Genomic DNA, 19,878 nt, shown 5'->3' on the forward strand with positions numbered 1-19,878 from the left:
TCACCTTTTGTAATCTGAAGCCAATACCAGATAGTGCACCATTCCCATGTAAATGTTTCATTGAAAATTTGTAAATGGTAACGATTTGTAAAGCTATCTTTTACACATAAAAGTTAATGCCATCCATTACTTAGTCAGTGTTCAAATTACTGTCTCATGGCCATCTAAGGACTGCGTCTGTCATCTTGCTATGATGTAGGTGTGCAAACTCTGGGTCCTTTCGGCTCGCAGCTAGTCATTTCAGCAGGTGTTTGACTGCACCACGACAGGGGCAGCTACGCGAATCGCAGGAGTCTGCACTGGGACTCGGTGTCCCAGTGGGCAGCCCTGAGCTAACACTGGGACCTCTGCAAACATCACAACTGTTAGCTGCAGTCAGTTCTCCTGAACATCATCCAAGTGAAGACAGTCAACCAGGAATAGTCGCATTAAAAAAAAAAGAAGGGGGGGGCTGCAAACAGGAGGACATACATACTCCAGAAGATACGCAAACAAGAGTGGGGGGGACTGCAAACAGGAGGACATATATACTCCAGAAGATACGCAAACAAGAGTGGGGGGGGACTGCAAACAGGAGGACATATATACTCCAGAAGATACGCAAAAAAGAATGGGGGGGGACTGCAAACAGGAGGACATACATACTCCAGAAGATACGCAAAAAAGAGTGGGGGGGACTGCAAACAGGAGGACATATATACTCCAGAAGATATGCAAAAAAGAATGGGGGGGACTGCAAATAGGAGGACATATATACTCCAGAAGATATGCAAACAAGAGTGGGGGGGGACTGCAAACAGGAGGACATATATACTCCAGAAGATATGCAAAAAAGAGTGGGGGGGGACTGCAAACAGGAGGACATATATACTCCAGAAGATATGCAAGAAAGAATGGGGGGGGGACTGCAAATAGGAGGACATATATACTCCAGAAGATATGCAAAAAAGAATGGGGGGCACTGCAAACAGGAGGACATATATACTCCAGAAGATATGCAAAAAAGAGTGGGGGGGACTGCAAACAGGAGGACATATATACTCCAGAAGATATGCAAACAAGAGTGGGGGGGGACTGCAAACAGGAGGACATATATACTCCAGAAGATATGCAAAAAAGAGTGGGGGGGACTGCAAACAGGAGGACATATATACTCCAGAAGATATGCAAAAAAGAATGGGGGGACTGCAAACAGGAGGACATATATACTCCAGAAGATACGCAAAGCAAAACAAAGAAAAGGTAAGAATGTGAGACGGCTTCCCATCCTAACACCCTACAAGCTGACCGGCCCCTCAGCACCCGACAAGGGAGATGAAGAACTAAAGGTCATGGCGAACAATGAGGGCTGATGAGAAGCCAAGGACGATGGCAGGGGGTTTTGATCCTACTTCATGTTCTGGCTTTGTGCAAGCCTAGCCAGTTTGGATGTTCACCTTCTTAGATATGGACGGAGGGGGGAGGACCTTGGACTTTCCACAGGGCAGGGAACCCTGACTGCTCTTGGGACTGGAGAGGGAGGGGTAGAGGAGTGGAGGGAGGGGGAGAAGGGTGGGAGGAGGGGAAGGGGATTGGGAGGCTGGGAGGAGGCAGAAACTTTTTTTTCCCTTTTTTTCAATAAAATAAAATAAAAAAAGAACTAAAGGTCAGCGGCTACAGGACTCGAACAGATAAGGAATTAATTTAGGACCTGGCCAAGAATGTTAAAGTAAGTTTAACATTTAGACAACAAAGTTGTCAAAAAGTAGATAAAAGAATCAATAACATCGTGGAAACTTTTAAAACATGGAGGGTAATTATAGGAATTACCACAGAAATTGAGATGCTTAAAAACAAAAGAAAACAACAAAAAACCCAAATTCTGGAAGTGAAAGGGAAACAACAGCAACAGCAGACAGAAACCGAAGAGCAGCTTCAGGGATGGAGAGCAAGGCTGGAACAGGAACATACAGTCATATGTAGAGTGGGGAAATTAATGAATATGACCAAAAACTTGTACAAAACATGCGATACATTCAGGAGACCAAATTTTAGAATTCTCGGGATATATGATGTCATAAATAATTTAGACAATCTATTGATGAAATCATGGGTGAGAATTTAAGCCTACAAAAAGACGCTTAAAGGAAACATTTGGAACCCCAAATAGATTTGACCAGAAAAGAACCTTTCTATGATTTATCATAGTCAAGATGTCAAAAGTAAAAAACAAACAATACTAAAAGCTGTAAGGCTGTGGGCAAAGAGGCAAAAAGATCATAATAGCATTTAGATCTGTCTTCAGCAACCCTGAGCTAGGAAACATAAATGATGCCTTTCAAGCCCTGAGAGTAAATATCAACTGTCAAGACTGCTGTACTCACCAAAGTACTCTGTTCACACTGGAAGTAATATCAACTGTCAAGACAGCTATACTCACTAAAGTACTCTGTTCACACTGAGGAGGAATGGGAATATTTCAAGACAAACACAAGCTAAAGCAATTCATGCTAAGTCAGAAATACAGAAAATCCTTAAAAAAACAATACAGAGAAATAAGAAGGACAGTGTCACCCACTAGAACATAGGAAAGAATACACAGCACAGATGAGCGCCAGGAAGCTGGGAGGGAATGAATATTGTCTGACACAGCAAATTATCAAGCATCCAGTGCCACCAGGAGAGAAAAAAGAGTAACCAATAAATCAGCGAACAAGAGTGACAACCAATAGACTCATCAGTAATAGCAACAATATACTCATTAATAATAGCAATAATACTCATCAATAATAGAAACAATATACTCATTAGTAATAACAATAGACTCATCAGTAATAACAACATATACTCATTAGTAATAGCAATAACAGACTAATCAGTAATAGCAACAATAGACTCATTAGTAATAACAACAATAGACTCATCAGTAATAACAACAATATGCTCATTACTAATAGCAATAATAGACTCATCAGTAATAGCAACAATACTCATTAGTAATAATAATAGATTCATTAGTAATAACAACAATAGACTCATTAGTAATAGCAACAACAGACTCATCAGCAACAGCAATAATAGACTCATTAGTAATAGCAACAACCAATAAACTCGTCAATGATAGCAAACCCTTCACTAATTTGAAGTCTTTAACTTGTAGGGCTGGAGAGATGAGTCTGTAGTTAAGATCACTGACTGCTCTCCCAGAGGACCTGGGTTCAATTCCCAGCACCCACATGGCAGCTCCCAACTATCTGTGACTCCAGTTCCAGCGTACCTGACACCCTCACACAGATATGTTTGCAGGAGAAACACCAGTGCACATAAATAAAAAAATTATAGAAATGAAAGAATCAAAACAGTAGAAACTGTCATCAGCACCTTGAATGAAAATGCACTTACCAATGAGAAGACACAGCCTGCCTCCTTTGCTTCCTGTTGCTGTGATAAACCGTCAACCAAAAGCAGTCAATTTACGTGTTATGGACCATCTTCCCCTAGAAGCAGAAACTTGAGACAGGAACCTGTAGACAGGAACTAAAGCAAAAGCCATAGAGGAACTCTGATTACTGGCTTGTCTCCTAGATTACCACTCAGCTACGTTTTTTATATAGCTCAGACCCACCTGCCTAAGCCCACAGTTGGCTGGGCCCTATCGTATCAATTGGAAATCAAGAAAATCTCCCCACTGACACTCCCACAGTCCACTCAGATAGAGACAGTTCCTCAATTGAGATTCTCTCGTCTCAGGAATGTCAAGTTGACAGTCAAGATTAGCCACCACAAAGACTAAATAAATACAAAACAAACAAAAGAAGATCCAATTATCCCTTGTCACCCAAGAAACTCACATAACTAGAAAAGACAACCAAATATTTAGAGTCAAAGGTTAGAAATAAACTTATCAAGCAAATAGAAACCATAAACAGGCTGGGTTAGTGATTCCCATCTGATAAGCAGACTTCAAAACTACTCAGAAAAATATTAACCACATATTAATAAAGGGAACCATTCACCAAGAGGATATAACCATTGCAAATATTTATGTACTGGGTCTTGGGACCCACAGTTCCATGAAATAAACAATAACAATTTCAAAGGTCACATCGGTCCTGACACAATAATAGTAGACTTCAATAACTCACTCTCATATCTAGAGAGGCTTTTCACACTAAAACACAGCAAATGAACATAAAACAAATTATATCACCAGTCAACAGGGCTTAACAGGTAGATACAAGATTGCATCATCAATAGATAGAGCATAATCTCCTCACTCCTGACAAGACCTTGCAAACCTGTCTTGAAATACTGGGGAGCTTGTGGAATTCCTGTCAGGCTTCTAGACCCAGTTAATTTCTGCTGAGGGGATTGCAGGTGCATACACTGCCCTGGTACACCATCTTGTGGCAGTCTTACAAAATGCAGCTTGCAAATATCTTGATTTATGACAAAAAAATTATAAGGCATTTCCTCGTGGTCATCGCATCTTTCTCTAAGTGAATTAAATGAACCCTTTGGGAGAGAATTAACACTGCTAATGTAATTCAGGAGGTGGAACAGCTGATAGACAAGGCTCCAGAAGTGGGCTGTGGAGATCACTCTCTCCGTTGTCTGTGTTAAACCCACAGTTTGAGCATGGGCCCTGCATCTGCTATGGGTTAGGTTCTCACATGTGCAGTGGATATGCAGAAGGAAGACAGCTGAGGATGATCAGATAGTGGAGGAAAACGCGGAACATAGAAATCCCAGAGTAGACAAAAGTGGTGAAAGAGTCATAGGATAATCCCAGAATTAACAGATTTAATATTAAAATAGCAACCTTAGAATAAGAATAGGTACAGAGAAGTCAAATCTGTGATTAGAGGCAAACACTGGAAGCAAAGTACAATCTAAGTGAAAGCAAATCAGAGATCAAGGAAACAGACCAAGAGGCAACCTAGGAGCCTACACTCAAGTAAGTGTCCTAAAAAGAGAGAACAAAAAAATCAGAGGAAAAAGTAGGGAAAAATTTTGAGACCTACCATAAGGTATAAGTCTGTCCATCCAAAAAGAAAAAGAAAAAAAAGCACTTCCTGTTAGGACAGATGAAAGAAAATCTATTAATGAGGCATTATCACAGCATTCAAAAGACCATCAGGGTCAGGAGAAATGGCTCAATGGGTAAAAGTGCTTGCTGCCATGCCTGAGGACCCACGTGACAGGAAAGAACCAACTCAGGCAAGTTGTCCTCTGACACACACACACACACACACACACACACACACACACACACACTCACCTTGCTTTGTTTTTCAAGACAGGGTTTCATATGTAGCCCCGGTTTCCTGAACATGCTTTGTAGACCAAGCTGGCCTAGAACTCACAGAGAAATGCCTGCCTCTGCCTCCCGAGTACTGTGACTAAAGGCGTGCACCACCACACCTGGTCTTTTTATTTTGAAAGTATATTTTTAAAGTTAGTAGTCATCTGTATTAGCCAGAAGATGGGGATATTCCATTATTTTTGTGCTTCTTTCTTATCTCTCACTTCAGACGTCTTACCTGTCTTCACTGTGGTCACAGAATGACTTTATCTGAGTGTTGTTTGTATTTTCAAAGTCAGGTTTAGTTAACACTATGGTGTAATTATCTACTTTCAGATGCCAGGGATTTGTTATTATAATGATGATGATGATGACTTTATCAGCAACAGTGTGTGATGGTTGTCCTTTGCTGTGGATTTGATTGGATTTACCTTCGGCTAGACAACACATTTCTGGTTTCAGAGAAGTGTATATCATTGTGCTTGGTATGTGCACGTGAGGCTGGTGGTGTTGAATCTTCTTGGAGCCAGAAGTGCAGGCAGTTGTGAGTCACCCCGTGTGGCTTCTGTGACCTGACTGGGTCCTCCAAAGGCAGTGAGTGCTCTGGTTGTCAGCTGTCTGTCACAGGGACAAGACACGTAGCTGACATACCATCAGACTCCATCGCTGTGACACCTGGACCCGTTTCACAGAGGGAGTATTTCTTTCAGCTTAGTGGTTTTAGTGCACAGGGCCAGCTGCAGTGATTCTGTGCCTTGTAGTGGGGTAGCACCCCATGGGGTAAGGGTGTGGTAGAGCAGAGCTGCCCCCCTGATGGCATCTGGAGCAAGAAAGACACAAGTGGGAGCCAGGGAAGAGACGGGCCCTTCACAGTCATCTCTCTAGCAAGCTTAGAGCCAGACCCCTGCCTCCCATAAGGGCACTGGATTAGTTCACTGGGGAAAGTAGGAGCCTGCAGGCATCAGTCACATCACAATGGTTGTACTCAGCAGTCAGGGACCAATACGGGAGCCTTGGGGGACCTTTATACCCAGACAATAACAGAGCCTAGCACACTGACCTTCTCAGTCCTCAGAGACCATACATCTGCCATTGTAGTGAGAAGCCTCATCCATTAATCCCAGGCTGCTAAGGATACAAGTAACTAGTTGTTCCATGACTTGACTGAACAATGACAATGAAAATGAAAAGATCCTCAGAGCTGTTCAGTATTTCTAGGTCGACTAAAGTTTGTGTCCCGCAAACTCAGATCCAGGCTATTTGAAGGTGTGGCTGTATAAGGCTGCAGACTTTTCGGGAGGACACGTCTGGGTTTGGAACAGAGCAGAGATACAAAAGCAGCTGCTAGGCAAGTGAGGTGCTGCTCTCAGTGGGGCTGCCTACCACAGGGTTGCAGCAGGTCTGCAGTACTTGCGTGCAGACCCAGTTCCTGAGAAAGATTGTGTTGTCTCATTCTTTGGGTGGTCTCAGCTTTGCAGTGACAAAATGTGTGTTTGTCACTTAATCCCAGTTGTTCTGACAGTGTGAAAGCAGGCGGCAGGGAAACAAAGGGTTCTTGACTATCTCAGACTTCAGTAGCAGTGCTCAAAACATGGCTAGATCAAAAACTTCTTGTGGGGGTGGAAATGTTAAAGCCATTGGGAGTGTTGTCAGTAGTCATAGAAAACTTACCAGCAATAACTGAAAAAGCAATTCTTATTCCTCAGAACTTCTGTATGCCTTTACTTAGTTGTCAGTGTGATGATAATTAACTAATATAGAAGTTTCCTAGTCTTAATAATTTTCCTGAGACTTCATTGAGCATGATTGTATAACAAATAGACCTCATACTTTAGAATCATTTAAGAGCATTATTGTCAACTCGGTTCAGTTGCTTGCATTTACCTTCCTTGTCACTAGCCCCGAGAGTGTAAAATCACCTTGCTCTCTGGCACACCAGCCTGCACACAGTGGTGTTCTCTAGACACTTGCTGTGCTTAATCCCAATCGAAAACTACACCCCCTGGTTTGCCAACCTCAGTGCCTTTTATGAGTCATTTTTAACTTAACTGAATTTAGATTTTGAGATTGTACAAAATGCAGCTGAATGGGTGTTAAGATTCTTTTTTGTTTGTAAGAATTCTGTTTGGGAGCCAGGCGGTGGTGGTGCACACCTTTAATCCCAGCACTTGGGAGGCAGAGACAGGTGGATCTCTGTGAGTCTGAGGCCAGTCTGGTCTACAAGAGCTAGTACAAGGTCAGGCTCCAAAGTTCAGAGAAACCTTGTCTTGAAAAACCAAAAAAAAAAAAAAAAAATTCTGGCTGGGAATCGGGCTGTGGTGGCTCACACCTTTAATCCCAGTACTCAGGAGGCAGAGACAGGTGGATCTCTGTGAGTTTTGAGGACAGCCAGGACTGCAAATAGAGACCTTATCTCAAAAAAACAAAAAACAAACAAACATCAAAATAATTCTGAGTCAAAATGTTTAGGGTTTATTTTAATGTGACAAATGAGTCAGAAATACTACAATTGAGATTTAGGACTTTGGATTCAAAGTTTATTACATGAAGGGTTTTTATTTCCCTGTGTAAGCAACAAAATATAGTGACCTACAAACAATCCATTTCTAAAAAGATTATCTTTGTTCTCAAAAGAAACCAAAATCCATACATTATATATCCAGCTATGATCTTGTTTCCTTACCATTTTGTTTTGTTTTGTCAAATAAAAATTGAAGTACTAAAAAAATTAAAAAATTAAAAAATAACATTCGTGGTTTACTGTCTTTGAGTACTGCGATCTGTATCTGGAATATCTTCCCCTTGTCCCCTTCGCATGTCCAGATCCCGTCTATTCTATGAGGACAATTAAAATAGTCTCCCTTTCCTAATGTTACTAGTCAGAACTAAGATCAAGAAAAATGTCTTTAAAGCATAGCAAACATGGCAGGCCTGTAATTCTGTTTGGGGAACTGAGGCAGGTGGCTCAGGAAGGAGTTCAGGGCCAGCGCAGGCAATAGAGTGCCTGTTTAGCATCCACAGCCAAAGGCTCAATCCCTAGTGCTGTAACACAGCGAGAAACCAGAACGCCCACATATCGGTGGATATCATATACATATATTATAATAAATCCTATATTTGGATACGTTTGTTACAGTTTAGAGACACCAATCCGGAAGTGGTCTTTTCTTTCTTTGAATTATTGTAGCAAATTTTGTGTCTCTAAATCACTTATTAATAACTCAAAAATATTTATGACGTCCTCTCTACTCAGGATGCCGTTACAATGCTGTGAGATTCGTTGGTTTTCAAATGCTCAGCCTTGAGTAGGGAACGAGTCTTCACTCTCACTTCCATGAGGATAAAACTTGCTGCCACTATCTGCTGCATTGGTTGTACTTACATTAGATGTAATAATTATATTAGCTGTGGGCGGCTAGAAGCGCCATGTGAGAAGCTGGGAGGGACTGAGAGTGGAAGGAGTGTTACTAGAATATCCTTTTTAACTGTGTGTGTTAATATGTAAGGAAGTATGAAAGTCGTGTTCTTGCCACTACCTAGAAAAAAAGAATAAATTGAAAGACTTTGTATTGAATTTGTAAGAGTATATATAATAACAAATGTATTTTTCTCACATTAATTTAGGAATGGCTACCTGCAAAAAACCTGGGAACCGAGAATGCAATCATCATTGTAAAAATAAACATACATGTGCACATGATTGCTGTGAGTTCTGCTAAGATTATTTCAGAATCGAAATGTCTGTAGTGAATATGGAGTGGAGAATGGTTCAGTGGTTACCACCTGCTCTCACAAAGGACGAGTTTAGTTCCCATCACCCACCGCTGTCTGCAACTTCAGTCCCAGAGCTCTGATACCCTCTTCTGACATCCAAGGGCCCTTCACTCTTGTGCACACACACACATTTATAATGACGGATAAAATAAATAAAAAATAAACGTCTTGAGTTATTAATAGTGATATGCTAATTTTTTATGTATGATATTTATACCATTCCTACTCAAAACTCTCCAAAGAATTTTCCTTTGTGGTAAGGAGAACAACAGGAAAAAAGTAGACATTAAATTTCATGTTTCAAAGACATTTAGGTTTTTTTCATACTACCAAAAATGTAATACAAAAATTCTAAAATTGCACTGACCATGTTGGTCAAATCTATTGTCCAGTACTTGGGAGGTGGAGGCAGGAGGGCTGTAAGTAGAAGACCAGAATGGGCTGCATAACAAGATCCTGTCTTACTTAAAAAACAAAAACAAAAGAAGATAATCTACAATCTCTTTTAATAGGTAAAATCGGAGTTCCACAAAAGGCAGAAGTTAAAGAGTCAGCAATGTCTTCGTATTTGTCTGACTTAAAAAGCAGAGATGCTGTCTCTTCTCTTCCTCCAGTGAAACGACTCAAGGTTAGCTTTAATGGCATCTGTCCTTTGCTCTGCATCAGGAAGGGGGGTGGATAATCATATCATCATTATAATCGATCTATAAATCTACTTTTGGAAGATAACTGTCCAGCTCTTTCCTCACCTTAGTTTAGAAAGAGAAATCTGAGCTTGACTTAGTTTAGTCACGGTTGGAACTAGACAGTCTTGCCCTGTCTTGGCTTTGAACTAGAACAAACTGGAAATTCTGATGTTAACTTGGACTCTTGGCCTTAAGTATGTGAATGAACAATGAAGAGCCTTCCTCCCAGGTGATGAGAGAATGAGCATCTCCTGCTCGGTAGGACAGTCGTAAGCAGACTTCCTTTAAGCCCAAGTCATCACGTCCTAGAAGAGTCCTTGTGTGGGCTTCATACAATGACAGATTTCAGTGAGGCTAAATTAAGGGCGGACTGGGAAATAATCATGAGATGTAAAGTGATCACCACTTCTTCTGAGAAAACAGTTTTGTGGCCTGGGTGCTGGTGGTGCGCATCTCTAATCCCGGCACTTGGGAGGCAGAGGCAGGTGGATCTCTTGAGTTTGAGGCCAGCCTGGTTACACAGTGAGTTTCAGGTCAGCCAGGGCTACACAGAAAGACCCTGTCTCAAAAAATTAAAAAGCAAAATAATTTAAGTTTTCTCTCCCTCCCTTCTTTCCTTTCCCCCACCTTCATGCCTACATTTCTTCCATACTCTTGTTTCTTCCCATCTTTAAAAAAAACAAGTTTATAGTGGTAAGTAGGGCAGATGTAGTCTCTGTCCTCACTGAGTTTCTAGTTGAATAAAGAATACACATAAGCCTTTGCCCTAGTGTAATGAGTGTTTCTGTAAAGGAAGCGTAAGACATGTGATTTTAGGTAAAAAGTGTGCTCAGCCCATGTCTGATGATCTGGGAAAGGCTCCTCATAGATGTGACTGAGGCTGAGGATAATCCAAGGATACAGAACGGGCACCAAGATAGTGATGGAGACCTATAGACTAAATTTTAAAGTTCTGGAGTATTTGGTGGCGACAAAGAGATCTTCCAAGTAGCTGAAATAATATAGTATGTCTGGAAATTAATTTTAGATAGTGAGCATTAAGGCTGAAGGAGTAAATAGGAATTAGATCATGCAAAGCATTTTGTTATTTTAGAGATTTATTTTTTATCCTCAAATTATTTAGAAACATTAAAGTGCTTTAATCAGTGGCCTGATCTGAGTTGGGTTTTTTAAAGGACATTCTGTTTGTAATGAAGAGAAAGAATTAGAAGATTAAAAAATAGGAACATGGAAAGCCAATAGGTTGTTTTGTGATAATTGAAGCAAACTGATGGTAATGTAAGTTAGTGGTGGCAGGTAATGGCGAGACGTGACTGGACTTGAAACATTTTTCAGAGGTACATTAGTTTGAGGGGTGAGGTGGAAGAAGTCAAAACCAATGATCAGCTTTCTGGCTGATTAACTGGGAGGAGAGGTGGGCCCCTCTAGGACAGCGAGAGTAAAGGGGAAATCAAGTTTGGGGGAACAAAGGCAGAACAGATTCAGTTTAAGAGACACTAGATATCAGGCTGGGATAATAACATGCTCAGTGGTTTAGTCTAGCTAGAGAATTGTATTCGCTACTTCTCTCTTGATAGGGTAAAACAACATGGCCAAAGCAACTTACAAAAGAGTTTATTTGGGTTTATGGAGCAGTCAGCATGGTGGCTGAGCAGAAGCTAGAGGCTCACATCTTGAGCCGCAAGCATGAAGCAGAGAGAAAAGAGTAATTTGCAATGGTAGGATTCTTTAAATATTTAAATTCTTTAAAAGCTACCTCTAGTGGCCTATTCCTCCAGCAAGGCCATTCTTGGTAAACCTTCCCAGTCAGTGGCGCCAGCTGGGGCCAAGTATTGAAATGCTTGCACCTGTGGGGGGCTTCTCATTGGAATCCCACCTTCAGTTCCCAGTGCCACTGCCACAAGAAATGAGATACCCACGCAGAGGTGTCCTAGAGGAAGCTGCCTAACTGGAAATCAGAAGGGAGGCTTAAGTAGAAATGCAGACTTGAGAGTTGTCCATAGTGAGATAATAACTTAAGTCTTGGGAGTCAAAGATCTTTTTCTGAAAATGTCACATAAATAGCCAGAAGAGAAGGCAACCTTAAACAAACAAACAAAAAAAAAAAAAAAGCAAAAGCAAAATGAAAACTGTCTCTGTTTAAGAAGGGCCTGAGAAGAACATCTGAGTTGAGAACTAGCCCAACACTCTCCAGTCCCTTGAGTTCGGGGCTTTATTCACCAGTGGTGTCTTTACTCTTTGGTTCACTTGTGAAAGTGATAGTTGAACTTGGAATGGTATTTTTTTTTATCAACAGATACAGATGAACAAATCTCAAAATGTGGACCTTAAGGAGTTTGGTTTTACTCCAAGACCATCCCTTTCCAGTATATCAAGGTACAAAACCAATATTAATATCTAAGATAAAGTGTTCATTTAACTGTTGCTCCTCCAGATAACCACTTACTCAAGGGAAGTTAGTCACTGACTATTCAATGAAAATCACAGTAACCATTTAATTTCATTATAAAGCAATACTACCAAAAGGGTTTCGGTATCTCATATGTTGTCATTCCCTGAGTGCCCTCTTCCCTAGGAAACTACCCATCCCTAGGTCCTCCCCTGTTCTCTGAGACAGGAGATACTGTGTTTTAGAAGGAAAGCCTAACCTTTCCCTGCAGGTGCTCATTCCATACCAATAACACCTTAGGCTTGAAAAATACTTTCTAATTTGAGATTTTGCTTGTGCAATATATCTTCTGACTTTCATGACAACCTAGCTCATAAAATAATTTTCTTATGCTATTTTTAATATCTATTTACTGATTGATGTTTTGAGACATATTGGTTTGTAGCCCAGGCTTGGTTTGAATTCATTATATAGTCTAGAGTGGTTTTGAATTAATAATCCTATTGTCTTAACCTCTTAGGTGCTGAGATTATAATTGTATACCTCAATACATAATGTTTATCTCATTTTCTTAATAAAAAAGCAGACCTCACTCCCAATTAATAAGAAGAGGACCTCAGATGATAATTCATTGTTCTTTTCTTATATTATGATTCAGAGAAGAGAATATTTTATATATAATTTCCTATTCATCTTATCCTATTCAGAATATTCTTTTCTGCATTATAAACTAATTTTTTATTCTTTGCAGTTTAATACTTGCACAAAGTGAATTTTAGTTCCTTCACTCTATTCCCCATCTTACCCACTTTCCTTCCCCACTGAAACACTTCTTTCCTGCACACCCTCCTGCTTTCATGTCTTGGCTGTGTGTGTGATCCACTGAGATTAATTAGAATTCTTTGCATAAGCATTTGTGGGAGATTGTTTGCTGGAGCATAGGCAACTTACCAGTGTCTACCTCACTGAAGAAAGTGATTCCCCTCCCTCCAGCCAACAGGACTTGTCCTGTCTCTCAGATAGGAGGAGGATAGCAGAGTCCTGTCTGCCAAGATAACATTCTGTTTATTTAGCAACCAATATGGAGCAAGAGCCAACCAATCAGAAATCTAGATCCAGCACTATTTCTAGAGATCTTGACTTCGGTTATCTAACTGAGAATAGCCTTATTAATAGATTTTTAAAGACTGCATACTGATGGCAGGTGTCTACTGGGGCACGTAAAGATGATGGAGTATTGGACTCTTCCATCACAGGCTACTGGAGGCCAGGCAGTGGTGATACACACTTTAATTCTAGGACTCAGGAGACAGAGGCAGAGGGATCTCTGTTAGTTCAAGGCCACCCTGGGCTATAAGAGATTGAATCTGTCTGAAAGAGAAACAGAGCTCACATAAAGGTGATCCCAGCACTTGGATCCCATGGCTTTAATCCCAGTACTAGGGAGGTGGAGACAGAAGTGATATGGGTAGACAGAGATGTTGAAAGAGGTTTTCTGTCCCGCCTGGTTCTGTGGTTGTTCAGTCCCCCCAAAAACACACAGAGGTCTACATTAATTATAAACTGGTTGGCCTAGTAGCTCAGACTTCTTATTAACTTTTATATCCTACGTTAACCCATAATTTTTGTCTGTGTTAGCCAGATGGCTTGGTACCTTTTATCAGTGAGGCAGTCACATCTTGCTTCTTCTGTGTCTGGGTAACAACAGCAGACTCAGCCTTTCCTCTTCCCAGAATTCTTCTGTTCTCGTCGCCCTGCCTATACTTCCTGCCTAGCTACTGGCCAGTCAGCGTTTATTAAGGCAGTACAAATGATAAATCTTTACAGTGTACAAGAGCACGGAGAGAGGAATATAAGGCAGGAGGAGATAGGAGCTCAGGGCAGTTTGAGATTTGGTGGAGACAGTAATGAATTTCCCAGAATTGTCAAGTTAGTAGACCGTGCTCTTTTTATTTATAGGAGTATCTAGTTTCCAAGGTCAACTTCATCAATACTTCTTCTCTGTGGCTTTGTTTTCATCGTAAAGGTCTGGATCTTTAAACATCCCAGAGTTGCCAATGTCGAAACCGTGGAGTGAGCATGAAATCTATGGAGAAGTTCCACAGGAACCATCTGAATATCATGGCAAAGGTAGATTATTGTTGCTATTGACTTGTGCAGGAATTTGGCATTACTTAGGTTAACAAGTCATTTAAACAAAAACCCAGCATCTAAAAAATTATGAATATCAACTGACCACAGTTTTTTCTTGTATTTTTCAGCCAATTTTAAACTCTTAGGTTATTTCAAATTGTCATGTTATCAAAGATTTTTCAGTATCTTCCCTACAAAGTGTTGACTGTTTATCTAAAACTAATGTGAGGGACAACTGGGAGAATCAGAAAGCCTTGTGTGAACAAAGTCTTAAACCGATGAATTACTACTTTTACATATTTTTAGAAATTTAAATAATGGCTGTAAAATTAGTCCAGTTTCATAAAAATAGTTGTGTGACCTTGGGGAAGTATTGGGAGCCAGTGAGGGGGTTTAGTGGATAAAAGTATTTGTTTCTGATGACCTGTTCTCCAGAGGTCACTCGGTAGAAGAAGATTTCCCTCCTGCATGCTGTCCTTTGACCTCCACATACACACAAGGGCATGTGTGCAATCACACACACACAAATGTAAAAAAATATTAAAATGAAAGTATCATGCCAGGTGGCACAGCCTTTATTCCCAGCACCCAGGAGGCAGAGGCAGGTGAATCTCTAAGTTCAAGGACAGCCTGGTCTTCAGAGTGAGTTCTAGGACAGCCAGGCCTACACAGAGAAACCCTGTCTCAAAAACAGAAACTATGAATGAATGAATGAATGAACTGAGAGTATCAATATGGCTGACTGTTAGTATTTCCTCCATTCCTAAATCTATGATTCTTACAATCTCTAGGCACAATGAGACGATTGCTAGTTTGAGAGGCACAAAAGTTTTGTGATCTAGATTTGCTTTTATCTGTGTCTTATCATTAAAAATGCAGTAATACATAGGAATTCTTCAGCACATTTATGTTGGATCCCCATGTTATTAGTGCTATTTCCCTGGTTCATTCTATTAATGGTGTGATATACTAAAAGATGAGAAATAGCCCTAACCTGTGAGTGGTTTGTTCAAGAGGCTGTATGTCAATATAAATGAAGGTGAGCTTTGGATTTCCTGGGCACACTTTCATTCTGTTACTTTGTTTCCTTTGGTCACAGTTTAAGGCCCTGGGCAGCCTCATGTGCAGCTCAGCGGAGCAGGGCTTGCACGGGTTCCTGACATCCTGGGTTCCATAAGTAACTGGATATGTAATCTGAGAGGCGCAGAGTTAGGTCTGCTAACTCTGATGACATCATGACCTTCATTAGCCCTCTGACTGTGCCTTTCTTACCCTGCTGCAGTTCTCTCTGCTCCTCCTGTGCACAGCTTCTTCTCCCCCCCCCCCGCCCCCCGACTGCATCTTCTATGCCTATTGTTTCCCACTTTCTTCTACTCATTACTCTAACTTAAGTATGATAGAAAAGCCTTGTCCGGATAGTTTAACCCCAGCAATAGCCGTGTTCTTGTTTTACTGAACGAGCTGCTTTGTCTTTCTCTCTCTCATCCTCCCCCCCCCTCATTTTAAGGAAGGAGCCATATGCAGGATAGTGAGGCTGACAGGACCCAGACAGTCGTTCTGGGTCTGCATTCTAATTCTGCCGTTCACTGCAACCCCTCCTGGTGCACCCAGGACCCTTATCTCAAGTCTCTCACCCAATTGTCTCAGATGTTTTAGGATTAAATGAGACGATGCTTATAAAGATCCTGAAGTAGCATCTGCTGTTGCTAATGGCGGCAATTACGTGTGTTTGTTATACTTCCCACACGTCAGTCTTTATTGTGAAAACATTCTAAGTATTGGGAATGTTTTAAGAAAAACATGGCAATTTTATTATCTGTATTCCAGTTTCACAAAGAGAAAAAGGAAAAAGTATTAGAAATTATATGAGAAAGCATTTTGAATCATAAGATTTAATTTGGAAGGGACCTTTGTGCAGTTTCTCATTTTACAGTAAAGGAAGCCAAGATTCTAAGAGATTAAATGACTCGCCCAAAATCACACACCTAATTAATGGCAGGGCCAGAAATAGATTCCACATCTCCTGATTCCCAGTCCAGTGCCATCTCTAGAAAATGAAATTGACTTTTAGTTATCAGTAGAAAATTGAGTGTTGAACTTCTAGTATATGAACTCTTTCGACTTCCCACCATCTCATCCCACCTCACCCAGCTGATGTATTTCTCTGATTTTGCATCTCTCATTAACCCTCTGTTGTCTTAAAAGAAGAATTATTTTTTTCTTCTGTTCAAGGCTTAATGTGAATTCTGTCTAATCTTGCTTTCTCTGGGAATTTAGAAGGTCACTTATTCTCTCCTCTATCCAATATTTGCATTGTCTACGCTTTGGTTTTGGTTTATTTTTTGAGACAGGTCTCTCTGTGCACCCTGTCTGGCTTAGAACTCACTATGCTGTCCTTACCACCTTTTAATTTGTTATTCTTTTGCCTCTGCCTCCCAGGTACTGAATTTTACAGGTGTGCGTCCCCCACACCCAGTTTACCATCTGCTTTCTATTGTCCTTTTCCCTTTAGCGTATAAACATGCTTAAGGCTTTTCCTTCTTCAGCTGTAGCAAGTTTCCCTCTAGCTAATCATGCATGACCTTTGTGATAACAAGTGATCTGAAATTCAAACAAAGGGACTTACACACAAAGAGATAACTGGTTACTCCATATAAACTGGAGGTCCCAGTAGGCCTCTGGCTTTAACCTTCTAGCTCCAGGCGCTCAGACTGTCCTACCACACCTCCGGCTTTCTCACACAGTAAGTCCTTCCAGATTTCCATCTTCCCAGTTTAACAGTCTCATAGAGAAAGATACTTTGCACTTGTAGGTGTACAGACCTGAAACACTCTGACCAGTCTGTTTGGAGTAATATAAATCTCTATAGCTGGAGGAGTGGTCATTCTGTCCCTGTGGCCCCAGGAAAATCTGGGAATCGTGATCGGTGACCTCATCAGGCTCGCCTAGAGTGACAGAGGCTGTTTTCCCTATGGGAAAGGAGGGTGCTTCTACTCATGGGAAGGTTAGCATGCCAGAAGGATGATGATGGCGATGAGGAAGAGGAGGAGGAAGAGGAGGAGGAGGAGGAGTCAGCATCCCGTGCTCTCCCTGTGTGTCTTGCTTTCTTGTCAAATTAAAAAGTACGAGAAAAATTCACACTCATTTCTTTCATCTTGGTCCTTTCTTACTCACTAAACTTTGGGTTCTTCATCCTTACTTTGAAACTGCTCTTCCTTCGGACCATTTAGTGACTCAGGTTTATGAGTTCTTCTCTGGAAGATTTCACCCTTCTGTTCCTTCCTTTGGAAAGCGTCTCCCTGGGTTCCAGTGAAGCCATCCTATTGATTTCTTTTCAGACTCTTGTTGGACTTTTCTTGCCAGTTGATGTTCCACATGGATCCATCTATCCTCCTGTCTCTGTCTCCCCTCCTCTGCTTCCTGCTTCACCCCATCTCCTCCTTCCTCTCTCTATATTCTTTTTACTGTCAAATGTCTACACAGATCCTCTGAAGCCATGTCTGAAATCACCAGCTAACCCTTGGTGATTGCTAAGCCTGTCTTTTTCTCAGCACAAATTCATGCCTACAGCCACACTCCTGGCTATAGCTGCCTGAAAGTAAGCAGTTCCTGCGCTGTCCTCTGGTCCTTGTGTGCCGCGTTCCATCCCTTCTCCCCTCAGGTCAGTGCATGCTCTGAGAAAGGCAGAGAGCGGATGACTATGACTCTCTTACTCGACGTGTGCCTCGTCACCGCGACCTGCACATCTGTCCCTTCTGCTCCTGTGTTTACTGGTCCTCTCCTTATTTCACTAACTTTCTTACGTTTCCCTGCTGCACCTTCCTGTCCTCCAGTCCAGCGTCTGATCACATGACCTGCTCGGAGAAGCCTCTTCAGCAGCCTCTTCACATGTCGGGTGACTTTGCCATCATCTGACACGGGCTGCCTGTGCAGTTCCCGTGGGTCTTCCTTTCTCTTGCTTCGTGCTCCAGAATTTCTGAAGACTCCTAGGTCCGGCCTCTCTCGCCTCTCCCGCTGTTCCTTGTCCTCTCTGCGCTGCTCACCTTCAGGGAATGTTGTGTCTGCACCACAGCCGCAGTCCCACAGCCGAGAGAGTGCTGCTGCTTGTTCGCATGGTTAGATCTTCAATGGCTCTTACTCTAATTGTTCTCTTCACTGTACTCCATGGCATTAATACCATTTCTGTTCTTAGTGTGCATCAATCAAGTGTACTAACATGAACTGCAGTTGTGGGCACACCTGACAGAAGAAATGGGCGTGAACAGATGGAGATGAGGACGGGATAGTTGAGAAAACTAAGGCTTATACCGCCTTAGAAGTTCTTGTTACATTCTCAGAAATCTTTCAAACACTGTTAAAGTACTAAGAAAATACTAAACATTTTATGATAATTTAAAATGAATTCCTACCAAATAAATCATGTTATAAACAAAGATGATAGTACTGAAAATCTAAAACTTTCTAATCTACTGTATGTTACTGTTACTGGTGTTCTCAACATTTTTCTGTACAGGAAAATACTGTAGCATGTGCTGCCACAAAGCTATTTACTGTAGGAATTAAAATCCATTAAAATCATGGGACTGGCAAGATTGCCCAGTGGGTGGGAGCTTGTGGTGGCAAGTCCAGAGACCCGAGTTCAATCCCCAGGATCCATGTAAAGGTGGAAGGAGAGAACTGACCCCACACAGTTATGCTCTGCTCTCCTCCAGTGTTCCTGGCATGTGCAGCCTCAGGAGCACACCACATACGCATGCACAATAGTGATGATGCACACCACACACGCATGCACATAGTAATGACACACACCACACACGCATGCACAATAGTGATGATGCACACCACACACGCATGCACATAGTAATGACACACACCACACACGCATGCACAATAGTGATGATGCACACCACACACGCATGCACATAGTAATGACACACACCACACACGCATGCACAATAGTGATGATGCACACCACACACACATGCACAATAGTGATGATGCACACCACACACGCATGCACATAGTAATGACACACACCACACACGCATGCACAATAGTGATGATGCACACCACACACGCATGCACAATAGTGATGATGCACACCACACACGCATGCACATAGTAATGACACACACCACACACGCATGCACAATAGTGATGATGCACACCACACACGCATGCACATAGTAATGACACACACCACACACGCATGCACAATAGTGATGATGCACACCACACACGCATGCACATAGTAATGACACACACCACACACGCATGCACAATAGTAATGACACACACCACACACGCATGCACAATAGTGATGACACACACCACACACGCATGCACAATAGTGATGATGCACACCACACACGCATGCACATAGTAATGACACACACCACACACGCATGCACAATAGTGATGATGCACACCACACACGCATGCACATAGTAATGACACACACCACACACGCATGCACAATAGTGATGATGCACACCACACACGCATGCACATAGTAATGACACACACCACACACGCATGCACATAGTAATGACACACACCGCACACGCATGCACAATAGTAATGACACACACCACACACGCATGCACAATAGT

At 41.7% G+C, this 19,878-nt stretch overlaps 1 protein-coding gene across 1 annotated transcript in view; it reads left to right on the plus strand.

Moving 5' to 3' along the window:
- Hfm1 (helicase for meiosis 1) overlaps positions 1–19,878 on the plus strand; it is a 79,792-nt gene that overhangs the window by 51,966 nt on the left and 7,948 nt on the right. The window contains exons 30-33 of the mRNA XM_075943348.1: positions 8,909–8,989; positions 9,571–9,686; positions 12,041–12,120; positions 14,160–14,263. Of these exons, the coding sequence (XP_075799463.1) occupies positions 8,909–8,989; positions 9,571–9,686; positions 12,041–12,120; positions 14,160–14,263 (381 nt within the window). The remainder of the gene's footprint in view (positions 1–8,908; positions 8,990–9,570; positions 9,687–12,040; positions 12,121–14,159; positions 14,264–19,878) is intronic.

This window comes from Microtus pennsylvanicus, chromosome 12, assembly GCF_037038515.1.
Source record: "Microtus pennsylvanicus isolate mMicPen1 chromosome 12, mMicPen1.hap1, whole genome shotgun sequence".
Classification (NCBI taxonomy): Eukaryota; Metazoa; Chordata; class Mammalia; order Rodentia; family Cricetidae; genus Microtus; species Microtus pennsylvanicus.